This window comes from Thamnophis sirtalis, unplaced genomic scaffold, assembly GCF_051295495.1.
Source record: "Thamnophis sirtalis isolate CommonGarterSnake01/CBP01778 unplaced genomic scaffold, rThaSir2_p1.2 scaffold_5, whole genome shotgun sequence".
Taxonomy (NCBI): Eukaryota; Metazoa; Chordata; class Lepidosauria; order Squamata; family Natricidae; genus Thamnophis; species Thamnophis sirtalis.
In genome coordinates this window covers 2,662,664-2,676,121 of record NW_028261385.1, presented here as the reverse complement: position 1 = coordinate 2,676,121, position 13,458 = coordinate 2,662,664, and the positions used below count along the sequence as shown (strand labels likewise).

The 13,458-nt window shown below is 49.1% G+C and overlaps 1 protein-coding gene across 1 annotated transcript in view; it reads left to right on the top strand.

Annotated features, from left to right (window-relative positions):
* The window catches only part of LOC148045258 (uncharacterized), a 56,166-nt gene that overhangs the window by 1,936 nt on the left and 40,772 nt on the right, over nt 1–13,458 (top strand). The window contains exon 2 of the mRNA XM_087715239.1: nt 6,967–6,988. Coding sequence (XP_087571365.1) covers nt 6,967–6,988 — 22 coding nt within the window. The remainder of the gene's footprint in view (nt 1–6,966; nt 6,989–13,458) is intronic.

Below are 13,458 nucleotides of genomic sequence, written 5' to 3'. Positions count from 1 at the left end.
GCTTCATTCAGAGGAGCGATCTTTATGCACATCAAATGATCCACACAGGAGAAAAGCCTCATAAATGCCTGGAGTGTGGAAAGAGCTTCAGTAAGAGGAGCCGCCTTTATGAACATAAAAGGATCCATTCAGGAGAAAAGCGTCATAAATGCCTGGAGTGTGGAAAGAGCTTCAGTCAGATGAGCAACCTTTATGCACATCAAAGGATCCATTCAGGAGAAAAGCCTCATAAATGCCTGGAGTGTGGAAAGAGCTTCAGTCAGAGGAGCAGCCTTTATGCACATCAAAAGATCCACACAGGAGAAAAGCCTCATAAATGTCTGGAGTGTGGAAAGAGCTTCAGTCAGAGGAGCAACCTTTATAGACATCAAAGGATGCATTGTGGAGAGAAAGGGATGAAATGCCTGGAGAGTGGAGAGCACTGTTCCCTCTAAGGTGCGGCTGCGGCGCCGCGCACATTGCAAGAAAACACCGCGCGGCCGTTTTTAACTGTGCGCAGTGATTTCTGCCACAGGTTCCGGAAGATGAGGGGAAGAGCTGCTGCCGCCTCTTCCTCCAACAGCGCTGCCAGATTTGCCGCCAGCGCTGCAGCCGAGGTGAAGCCTCCAAAGCTCCCGCAGGCGCCCCCGCCCATGGCAGCGGCGGCGGTGCCTCCCCCTCCGCTCGGAGCACCTCAGCTGGGCTCTGGGTTACCCCTGCCGCAGCCTCCACCTCCGCGGTTTTTCAGAAGCCATGAGGCCTTTTTCCCTGCTCCCCCCCCCTCCGCTGCCTTCCTACTATCTCCCACTGCCAAATGGCTCCTCAAAAGCGTGGCGGAAGGGAGAGGGATAACACGGGGCCAGCTCAGGTGCTCTGCGTGGAGCCTCCACACACAACCGGTGTGCTCCACAAACGTTCTTGCTCACTAGCTCAAAAGGGCCCTCGCTGTTTCTCCAGGCAGCCCTCGCCCCTCCGTCCAGCCGAAGGTCGCTCCTGGCAAGGCAGGCTCCCCGCAGCTGCTCGGAGGCTCTGCTCTCCTCCTCGTAGCGCCGTGAAATCCTTGGGTGGCTCCCAGCTCCTCTGCAATGCAGCCAGTCCTTGACTTAGCCTCCACGCAGAGCACCTGAGCTGGCCCCCGCGTTATCCCTCTCCCTTCCTCCTCCGCCGTGCTTTTGAGGAGCCATTTGGCAGCGGGAACTAGTAGGAAGGCGGCGGGGGGGGGGGGGTCAGGGAAAAAGGCCTCATGGCTTCTGAAAAACCGCGGAGGAGGTGGAGGCTGCGGCAGGGGTAACCCAGCGCCCAGCTGAGGTGCTCTGAGCGGAGGGGGAGGCACCGCTGCCATGGGCGGGGGCGCCTGCGGGAGCTTTGGAGGCTTCACCTCGGCTGCAGCGCTGGGCAGCAAATAGGTTGGTGCTCTTGGAGGAGGAGGAGGAGGAGGCAGCAGCAGCTATTTAGTGGCAGCGGGGGGTTCGTTGGCATCTTCAGTGGCAGCCCTGCCTCCTGTGAAAAAAAACCAAAGATGGAGCAGTTCCACGCAGATGACGTTGCTGCAACATGACTGGAGGAGGAATTCTGGGAGTTGAAGTCCACAAGGCTTAAAGCTGTCAGGTTTGAAGACCCCTGGGGGTTTTTTCCCTAAAGGGCTAGGGGTGCAAAGGTCTTGTAACTTGACAGCTTTAAGACTTGCGTGCTTCAAATGCCAGAGTTTCTGAGCCAACATTTTGGTTGCTAAGCAGGACCGTTGTTAAGTGATACTGATATTATATAACACTTTTAATTAAGCGGGTACCTTGAATAAACATAACTTGAGTTTCAAATAATACTGATTTCATTGTAGTCTTAGGTGACATCTGTGAAAAAAATTCAGGTGCTCAGGCATGAAAATATGCCGCTCAATCACTATACTTTTCTGCTCACACTGAAAAAAAAATAGAGGGAATATTGCCTTGGGGAGGGGGTGGCAGCCCCCCTTGGCCAAGTTGTTATTCCAGCAGAAGGCTTTAAGGATTTATGAGCCAGGAAAACTCCCTGGTTTGGTTCCTTTATCTATGGGGCCTGATATTCCCGTGTAACAATTTCTTCTATGTTTTCAAGAATGTGCCTAGCTTTGAAGCCCAGAGATAGAAGCGAAATGCAGCAGTGAGATAACATTTGCAGTAATGTCATCCAGTATATTAAGGTTACAATTTGCTGGGCTGGAAAACAAGTAATTTCTGACCGTATGCAAGAAGCCAACAGCAAAGCTCAATTCTTAATAAATGATTTCTAGCAGTATCTCATCTCAGAAGCAAACGGCAAATATTGGTTTAATCAGTAACAATTGTATAGTAACATAAGCAATTCATAATAAAAGCAAATAGCCAATATCGATTCATATACTTCTTCATTACTATTCAGGAAACACAAAGTTTATTGCTATAGAAATGTCCCGTAAGCATCATTGTGCAAAAGGAAACAATCAGGTCTGTATGTTATTACCTTATTCTACTGTATTCATACCGTTTTTTCATCTTTAGAGATTTTTAGAGATTTATTAATATTTGTTGGCCGCCCTTTTCCCTGAGGGGACTCAGGGCGGCTCACATACAATCAGGGAGGGGGAATACAGACATTGACATAAAAACATATAATAAAATAGTAAGCAACATCTGGATCTGACTATCTGAGAGACCGCCTCCTGCCAATAACCTCCCTGCGTCCCATCAGATCGCATAGAGCGGGCCTCCTCCGTATTCCATCCGCCAGTCAGTGCCGACTGGCGACCACCCGGAGGAGAGCCTTCTCTGTTGCTGCTCCGACGCTTTGGAACAATCTCCCCGTGGAGATCCGTACCCTAACCACCGTCCAGGCCTTCCGCACAGCCCTCAAGATCTGGCTAGCCCGTCAGGCCTGGGGATAAATTTTCTTGCCCCTCCCGAATGCTGAGTGAATGTTGTGTTTTAGTACTTTTTGTTATCTCACATTTTTTTTCTGTATTTTGTCTTTCACTCCCCTTCCCTTACTATTGTAAGCCGCCCTGAGTCCCCTCAGGGAAAAGGGCGGCCTATAAATGTTAAATAAAATCGGAAAAAAAAAATCGAAAACATGCATTCATCATTCCGGCGGGGCGGCTATCCTTGTCCCCAGGCCTGACGGGCTAGCCAGTTCTTAAGGGCTGTGCGGAAGGCCTGGACGGTGGAGAGGGTACGAATCTCCACGGGGAGTTCGTTCCAAAGGGTCGGGGCTACTACTGAGAAGGCCCTCCTCCTTGTAGTTGCCAGCCGGCATTGGCTGGCCGATGGAATACGGAGGAGGCCTAATCTATGTGATCTTATTGGTCGCAGGGAGGTAATTGGCAGAAGGCGGTCTCTCAAGTATCCAGATCCACTACCATGCAGGGCTTTATGGGTGACTAGTAACACCTTGAAGTGCATCCGGAGACCGACAGGTAGCCAGCGCAGCTCGCGGAGGATAGGTGTTATGTGGGTGAACCGAGGTGCACCCACAATCACTCGCGCGGCCGCGTTCTGTACTAGCTGAAGTCGCCGGATGCTCTTCAAGGGCAGCCCCATGTAGAGCACATTGCAGTATTCCAGCCTAGAGGTCACAAGGGCCCGGGTGACTGTTGTGAGAGCCTCCCGGTTCAGGTAGGGTCGCAACTGGCGCACCAGGCGAACCTGGGCGAATGCCCCCCTGGTCACAGCCGTCAAGTGGTGGTCAAACGATAGCTGTGGATCCAGGAGGACTCCCAAGTTGCGAACCCTCTCTGAGGGGTATAGAATTTGACCCCCCAGCCTGAGAGATGGAATATTGGTGGAATCTTTGGGAGGGAAACACAACAGCCACTCGGTCTTTTCTGGGTTGAGCACAAGCTTGTTAACCCTCATCCAGTCCATAACGGCCTCAAGGCCTCGGTTCATCACGTCTGCCGCTTCATTGAGTTGGCACGGGGCGGACAGATACAGTTGAGTATCGTCCGCATATTGATGGTATCTGATCCCGTGCCTGCGGATGATCTCTCCCAGCGGTTTCATGTAGATGTTGAATAGTAGGGGGGATAAAACCGAGCCCTGAGGCACCCCATAAGTTAGGGGCCTCGGGGACGATCTCTGCCCCCCCACTAACACCGACTGTGACCTGTCCGAGAGGTAGGAGGAGAACCACCACAAGACGGTGCCTCCCACTCCCACCTCCCGCAGTCGTCGCAGAAGGATACCATGGTCGATGGTATCGAAAGCCGCTGAGAGGTCAAGGAGGACCAGGATGGAGGAATGTCCTCCATCTCTGGCCCTCCAGAGATCATCGGTCAATGCGACCAAAGCGGTTTCTGTGCTGTAACCGGGTCTATACTTTATTCTATACTTTACCCTATCCTTCTTCCTCTTTCCTTTCCCCTTCCTAACTTTCCCATTATTTGCATTTTTCTTTATCTTTTACACTTCGATAAAGTAACAAAAAGAAAAACCAGTTCTCTAGTTATTAAGAAAATAACTGAAGAAGAGAGTGGGAGGAGACCTTGGAAGACTTCTAGTCCAACCACCTGATTTAATTTGTCAATAAAAAAAAAGAGAGGAATATAAGGAAACATCCATGAAATCACCCAGAATGCAGGTCAACTTAATGGAGCGTCTTTTTCGTTTGTTTTAGAACGGAGGTTGGGGACTATGGGCCTTTTATGACTTGGGCACTTCAAAGCCAGCATGGTTGGCTCAGGAATTTCTGTGTCACGGCTGCCTCCGATCAACCCCCAGGGAAGAAAAACCTTTGCTCCATAGATTCAAAGAAAAGGGACTTTTACTGTGAAAGAACAAAAGACAAATTGAAACTAACCTCAGTATCCAGGCAACCACAGTCCAATCATTGGCCAGGAATATGTTTTGAGAATGTCTCTGGTTCAGGTGCTCCGTGCCGCCCTCCTGCATGCCATTTCACGGACGGTTGGCCTTGAAGCTGTTAAACAACCCAAGCTGCCCTCCCTGATTCCAAGCCTCCCTATGGCTTCTCAGCAATTCCACTCTCACACCACCTGCACAATTCCCTTCCCAAATGCCCATCGCTCCCTCCCTCCCTGTTTCCAAGGCAGCCGGCAGCAAGCTGGAAGGAAAGCAATGATGCTGGCTAGGCTGACATTCTGGGAGTTGAAGTCCACAACTCATACAAGGGCAACGGTTTCCCTGTTGCCCCCTGTTTTAGGGGGCAACGCAACCTATGTCAGCACAACTGGCTGATTATGGTGGATCCCGAAGAAGCTAAGAAGGGTGAGGTTCGGTTGGCAATGAGATGGGAGACCACTATGAAGGCCCAGGCCGCAGGGTGGACTGGGACCCAGAAACCCTTCCCTTTTAAGGGGAGGGGTCTCTGCCATCTGCTTTGGAGCAGACCCTGCCCATGCCAGCCAGGGCTTCCTTTGCTGCATTTCCCAGCAGCTGCTCTCGGAGAGGCAGAAGGAAACTTGGCGAGAGAAAAGTAACAGCTTCAAGAGGCCCTTCAGCAGGTGGTCCTCCATCTCTCAGGGGGTCTCCCTTGGCACTTTAGCCCTTCATCTGCTCTCCAGCGTCAAGGCGGAGAGAAGCTCCGAGAGGCACATTCGGAGCCCTGGGCTGTTCAGTCTGCTGAGGCATGGCTTGAACGACAGGTAGGGAAGTAGGACAGGCTCCAGTGGAGACGAAGAGGAGGTCACTAAACAATCTGTTGTAAGTCGAGGACTGTATATTCCACACCATCTTAAATTGTGAGTGAAGGGGGCGGGCAGAGGTGGGGCCTGGAGTGGCAGAAAGAGTGGTGGGGGGCAACTGGAGGCCCCCTTGGGTGAAGCCGGCTGGTGGCCTGAAAAACCTTGGCCGTCTCCATCTGACCTCCCTGCCAAGTGCGGAAACTCTCCTGAAATGGGAGGGTGGAGTTTGGGAGGTGGAGGCGGAGCCGGTGATGACATTTCTGCGTTGATGTCCTCCTCCCAGGAGTCCCGAAGGGCTCAGATACGATCGGGGGCCAAGGAAGGCGGGAAGCAGATCGCTGGAAAGCCTGTTGATCTTGGACGCGTCCATGCCTGTCCCTTCATCCTTTGGGTCAGCAGGGTTGGGCTCCGCTTGGAGACCCCAGCTTTCGCCTGCCGTGAAGGAGCCCTCCTCAGTCTCTGGCCTTCTGGGCCTCCAGCCACGGCCTGTCAGGCTTCCAAACAGCACCCAAAAGTCAATCGGAGTCCGAGGCAAAGGATTCCTCAAAGCTCCAATTGATGAAGAGAGCCATGTTGGCACATCTGGGAAAACCCGAATCTGAAAGCTTCCCGGTTTCCCCCACCCAGTTGAAAGTTCAAGATCTTCCCCCCCACACCCACAATCCCATCCCAAGGTCCAAACTCCCCCTGCCATGCTGGCAGTTCCACCCATCCAGTTCCGGTCAGGTGAAGAGGTGCAAAAACAAAGGATGACCTTGGCTTCCTAGAAAGAATGTTGTTATGGCTACACAGCATCTAACTCCGTACAATCCCTCCTCCCATTTTCCCACCATAGAAAACGCATAGTAGAATAATAGAATGTGTGGCAGGCCAAAGATCCAAAGGAAAAGAGGGCTGCGGGCCTGACATGGCCTTTGCCTTGCATAAATATAAATAATAATACAAATAAGAAATACAAATAATAAATACGAATATGAATACAAATATAAATACAAATATAAATACAAATACAAATATAAACATAAATATAAATATAATAAAATAATTAATAAAATAATAAAATAAATGGTATGGAATGGAATAGAACAATACACAGCCTTTCTCTGCACCCTGTTCAAGCAGCAACTCAGGTAGTGGAAGCCGTGAGAATTCAGCACTTGGGACAGTGGCAGATCAATCACCAGCCGCCAGCTCTTCCCCCATCCACCCACCTCTTGCCAATTAATTAGCCGCCACCGGTCAGCCGAGCCAGCCAAGCTGCAGCTCCTCATCACAGGGGCCTGGAGGGCTGCTGAGGGCGGCCTAGAGATCAGGGCACTTGGGGTCCATCCAAGGCAGGGCAGCCCCCCCCCAGCTGTTCAGCAGAGGCTCTGGAGCCGTGGTTCTCAACCTGTGGGTCGGGACCCCTTTGGGGGGTCAAAGGACCCTTTCACAGGGGTCACCTAAGACCATCGGAAAAGACATATTTTCAAAATAATACAGAAAACATAATTTTATGGTTGGGGGTCACCACAACACAAGGAACTGTATTAAAGGGTCGCGGCATTAGGAAGGATGAGACCCACTGCTCTGGAGCTTCATCCCCAGTACATCTGGGGGCAAATCTGGTGACCTGGAGGGCGGCAGGGCCATCCTTGGGGGGGGGGGATTGTGTCTTTGGCCTGACTTTACTCAGAGAGTCACCTGGCTGGGTGGCCTTCAGCAGCTGAGGAGTTACAATCAGCAGGAGAGATTTAACCCACCCTGGACCAGGCGGGAGGCTCTGGATGAGGACCTCAGAGCCACGAGAGACTCCCTTCCTTTTCCCTTGGGCTTCATCGGTCTTTCCGTGTCTCTGCACGGACGTCTGAAGACGGCTGGGCTGCCACTCTCAGAATTCCCCAGCTGCCTGAGCCCACGGAGTTGAAGCCCCCCCCCCCAAATCATAAAAGGACGAAGGTTTCAGAGCCTTGTTTCAAGGCATCGCAATAGTGGCTACAGGTAATCCTCGAGTTACGATCACAATTGAGCCCAAAATGTATGTTGCTAAGTGAGAAATTTGTTAAGTGAGTTTTGTCCCATTTTACGACTTTCCTTGCTGCGGTTGTTAAGTGAATGTGGCTTCCCCAGGGCCTGTCCTGGTCAGAAGATTTCAAAAAGTGACCACATGTGCCTGGGATACTGCAACCGTCATAGATATGAGTTGGTTGCCAAACATTTCAATTTTGGTCACTTGACCATGGGGTTGCTGCAATGGTCATAAGTGTGGAAAATGGCCATAAATGACTTTTTTCAGGGCTGTTGTAAATTTGAAGCCACTAAATGGACGGTTGTAAGTTAAGGACTACCTGTATTTCATATTCAGATCCATCCTTCATTCCTTCCTTCCTTCCTTCCCTCCCTCCTTCCTTCCTTCCCTCCCTCCCTCCCTCCCTCCCTTCCTTCCCTCCCTCCCTTCTCACTTTTTCCTTCAATCTTTCCTTCCCAGAGTCACAGACTTGGAAGGGACCTTGGAGGTCTTCTAGCCCAACTCATTACTCAAGCAGAAAACTCTATAGTATTTCAGGTTGTCCAATCTCTTAAAGAACATTGGACAATTTCTTCTTCTTCTTTTTTTTTTTAAATTATTTTTATTTTTTATTACACAAACAACAATGGGAAAAGGAGAGGATGGGAAAAAAAAGAAAAAGGGGGGGGAAGGGAAAACCCATCTTCACATATAATATGTCGTTTAATCACAGGTGCATCCCTACTAAGTTTATACATCCCATATCTCTCTATTGTATATTTAATAAGCACCACAATAAGCTAGGGTTTAAAAAACAAAAAACAACAAAATAAAACAAGGGAGAGAGAGAAGAAAAGAAAAAGAAAAAGAAAAAAAGGGTAGGGGGAGGGGGGGAGGCCAAAAAGGGCAAAAAAAGGTCCCGGTCCATTTACATGAAACCGCTGGGCGAGATCATTCGGAGGCACGGGATAAAATACCACCAATATGTGGACGATACGCAACTGTATCTGTCCGCCCGTGCCAACTCAATGAAGCGGTGGACGTGATGAACCAGGGTCTAGAGGCCGTTAGGAACTGGATGAGCGCTAACAAACTGGTACTCAACCCGGACAAGACCGAGTGGCTGTTGTGCTTCCCTCCCAATAATTTGGCTAATGTACCAACACTTAGGCTGGGGGGTCAAATTTACACCCCTCAGATAGGGTCCGCAACTTAGGAGTCCTCCTGGACCCACAGCTGACTTTTGACCACCAGCTGTCAGCTGTGACCAGGGGGGCATTTGCCCAGGTTCGCCTGGTCCGCCAGTTGCAGCCCTACCTAGACCGGGAGGCTCTCACAACAGTCACTCGAGCCCTTGTGATCTCTAGGCTGGAATACTGCAATGGGCTCTACATGGGGTTGCCCTTGAAGTGCATCCGGCGACTACAGTTAGTCCAGAATGCAGCCGCGCGAGTGATAGTGGGCGCACCGCGGTTCGCCCACGTTACACCTATCCTCCGCGAGCTGCACTGGCTACCTGTTGGTCTCCGGGTGCGCTTCAGGGTACTGATGACCACCTTTAAAGCACTCCATGGTAGTGGATCTGGGTACTTGAGAGACCGCCTCCTGCCGATTACCTCCCTTCGACCAATTCGATCGCACAGACTGGGCCTCCTCCGAATCCCATCTGCCAGTCAATGCCGACTGGCGACCACACGGAGGAGAGCCTTTTCTGTTGCAGCTCCGACCCTGTGGAACGATCTCCCCGCTGAGATCCGTACCCTCACCACCGTCCAGACCTTCCGCGCAGCCCTCAAGATCTGGCTCTCCCAGCAGGCCTGGGGATAGGTTCCTAATTCACCCGCCCGAGTGTTTGATTGTTGAACGAAAGTTGTGTTTTACTATTTTTTTCTTTGTTCACATTTTGTTTTGTTTTTGATGTTGCACTTCCCTCCCTTGTGATTGTAAGCCGCCCTGAGTCCCCTCAGGGAAAAGGGCGGCCTATAAATTTTAATAAATTCAAATTCAAATTCAAATTAATAAATTCAAGAAGGAATAGAAAAAAAAGAGAGGAAAAAAAACAACCATCATCACATGCAGCATGTCGTTTGATTACGGTTGTTTTAACATCTACATCTTCAAATAATGTTTACCATCTCAGATATTTCCTCTAATGTAACTAAAGGTCTCATTTTCCTTCTACCATATATATTCAATTAACATTAGCATTGTTTTCCCCCAGAGAATATACTTCTATTCATTGTTAATCTTGCATTTCATACCTTCAAACAGAGATCTTATTCCTTCATTGTTCAACAAGGCATCGCTGCCTATATATACCAGTTTTCATTTGTTCCCCTATTAGAATTGCCTTATCAGCAGCGAAATATCATTATAATAAGTTCTTAACCTTATACATTATATCACCAGACCTTATATTAGTACTTCCTTATATCATTGTTGAATTATTTCACATCATAATTATATCATCATTTACTTTTTCCAATTAAGGCATAAGTGTATCATTTTTCATTTCCAAAATTTTGTTTTTTTTCCCCCTTAGCCATTGATAAAACAAGTCCCATATCTTATAAAATTGTTCATCCTCTTGCTCTCTAATTTCAAATGTCAATTTACTCATTTCGGCACAGTCCATTATTTTTCGAATGATTTCTTCCTCTTTTGGTATTGTTTCATTTTTCCAGTTTTTTGCAAATACAATTCTGGCTGCTGTTACAACATTTACAATCAAATATTTTAAGTCTTTGTTGTAGGTTTCTGGTAAAATTCCCAATAAAAAGACCTCTGGTTTAAAGTCTATTTGTTTGTGTGTCATTTTCTCCAACCACATGTGGATTTTAGTCCAGTATCTTTTGGCTTCAGTGCAAGTCCACCACATGTGGTAGTATGAGCCAGGTATCTGGTGACATTTCCAACACTTTTCTGATTTATTCTTGAACATTCTTGCGATTCTGGTCCGGGGAATGCCGGACAATTTTCTGTTGCTGCTCTGGCTCTGTGGAATGAGTTACCAACAGAGATCCGGACCCTCCCCACCCTTGCAGCCTTCCAAAAGAGCCAAGGTGGCGCAGTGGTTAAATGCAGCACTGCAGGCTACTGCTAGATCAGCAGGTCAGCGGTTCAAATCTCACCGGCTCAGGGTTGACTCAGCCTTCCATCCTTCCGAGGTGGGTAAAATGAGGACCCAGATTGTTGTTGGGGGCAATATGCTGACTCTCTGTAAACTGCTTAGAGAGGCCTGAAAGGCCTATGAAGCGGTATATAAGTCTACTGCTATTGCTATTGCTATTGCTATTGCCACCAAAACCTGGCTGTTCCGGCAGGCCTGGGGTTGCTGACTCAAATCAGGTCAACCCCCAATTAACCCAGATGTATGTTGTGTTTTTAAAATGTTTGTATTATTTTACATTCTTCCCCTGTATGTTATTTTATTTTATTCATACTTGTAAGCCACCCTGAGTCCCCCCTGGGATTGGGCGGTATATAAACCCATTAAATTGACAATTGATTGATCAGCCATTAGGTTGCAACCTATTGGATTGCAACCTAATTTCTTGCCCTTGTGGGCTACAGGGGGCTATAGGGCAGTGGAAAGGATTTGCTAAGACTATGATTATTTCCACCTGCATCTCTTTCTCTCCAGTAACCCCACCCGACTCCTCTGCTATTGGGCTTAGCAAGATCTGCATGCAGGTGGCTCAGTTTCCCCTTCTCTGAAATGGGCCCCTGCGCCCTGCCTAGCTTGCCTTGACGTGGCTCCCCACCTAGTCAGTGCAGGTGTTTCTGCCCCGTGACCCGTCAAAACCGCGCCCAATTAAACTGCGTCGCTGACGTCATCAACAGGGCGACAACAGCCAGCGCGGAGAAAGAAGGGCGCTTTAAATAGCGCTTTGAAAGCAAGCAGATTCAACTTAAGGTAAGGGTTAGGTTTAGGGTTAGGGTTAGGTTAAGGGTTAGGGTTAGGTTTAGGATTAGGTTAAGGGTTAGGTTTAGGGTTAGGTTTAGGGTTAGGTTAAGGGGGGTTAGGGTTAGGGTTAGGTTTAGGGTTAGGTTAAGGGTTAGGATTAGGTTTAGGGTTAGGTTAAGGGTTAGGTTAAGGGTTAGGGTTAGGTTAAGGGGGGTTAGGGTTAGGTTAAGGGTTAGGGTTAGGTTTAGGGTTAGGTTAAGGGTTAGGGTTAGGTTAAGGGTTAGGTTTAGGGTTAGGTTAAGGGTTAGGATTAGGTTTAGGGTTAGGTTAAGGGTTAGGTTTAGGGTTAGGTTAAGGGGGGTTAGGGTTAGGGTTAGGTTAAGGGTTAGGATTAGGGTTAGGTTTAGGGTTAGGTTAAGGGTTAGGATTAGGGTTAGGTTAAGGGTTAGGTTTAGGGTTAGGTTAAGGGTTAGGATTAGGTTTAGGGTTAGGTTAAGGGTTAGGTTTAGGTTTAGGGTTAGGGTTAGGTTTAGGGGGGTTAGGTTTAGGGGTTAATTTTAGGTTTAGGGTTTACAGCGTGCTTCTGTCTCCGCCGCGCTGTTGTCGCCCTGTTGATGACGTCAGCGATGTGGTTTAGTCGGGCGCGGTTTAATCGAGTGCGGTTTTGTGGTGGAACCGTTTCTGCCTCCCACCAGCCTTCCAAGCCGAGGCTGAGGGCTCCTCCGTGTCCTGCAGGGAGCCCGGCTGCTCAGAGGGGCCACCTCAGCTCAGGGGCTCTGGGCTGCCCCGCCCTGAGAGAGGCAGGTGTGGATTCTGAGCAGGAGCCCCAGGTAGGGAGGTTGTTTGGGGGGCCAGGGGGCATCAAGAGGGCAGGCTGTGGGGGTCCTGTCTTGGGACCTGGCCAATGTTCCCTCTAATTTTTTTTCAGTGTGTGCGGAAAAGTATAGTATTTGAGCAGCACATTTTCATGCCTGAGCACCTGAATTTTTTTCACAGATGCTTCACAGAGCAATTGATTTATAGGATCCGAATTGGAATGGAGAAAAATGGTTTGTGTGTGTGTGTTTGTGTGTGTGTTTGAGTGAGCTTGAGGGATCCAGTAAGGGAACTGCGCCTGTTTAGGAAAGAAGGTAAATTATTGCAAACATGATCAATCGAAGATAAGTATGGGGACAGGTTGGGCAGTAGAGAGAAAGTGATAAAAGAGTGGGAGAGAGGAAGAAAAAAAGAGGGAAGAGAGACAGAAAGAGACAGAGAAGGACAGAGAAAGTGACAGAAGAGTGGGAAAGAAGGAGAGAGAAAGAGAGACAAAGAGAAAGAGGGTGAAAGAGACAGAAAGAGACAAAGAGGAGAGAGAAGGACAGAGAAAGTGACAGAAGAGGGGGAAAGAAGGAGAGAGAAAGAGAGACAAAGAGAAAGAGGGTGAAAGAGACAGAAAGAGACAAAGAGGAGAGAGAAGGACAGAGAAAGTGACAGAAGAGTGGGAAAGAAGGAGAGAGAAAGAGAGACAAAGAGAAAGAGGGTGAAAGAGACAGAAAGAGACAAAGAGGAGAGAGAAGGACAGAGAAAGTGACAGAAGAGGGGGAAAGAAGGAGAGAGAAAGAGAGACAAAGAGAAAGAGGGTGAAAGAGACAGAAAGAGACAAAGAGGAGAGAGAAGGACAGAGAAAGTGACATTAGAGTGGGAAAGAAGGAGAGAGAAAGAGAGACAAAGAGAAAGAGGGTGAAAGAGACAAAGAGGAGAGAGAAGGGAGAAGGAGAGAGAAAGTGACAGAAGAATGGAAAGGAGGGAGAGGACGCCAAGGCTGCAGGGCTCCCGCTCCTTCCTCTGGGATGTTGGCCTCGGGAAGTCCGTAGCGCGGTCTAGAAGGGATGCCACAGTCTGGGCGACGGTGGGCGCAGAAAGCCAGCCTGGATCCCGGAGAGAGCGAGT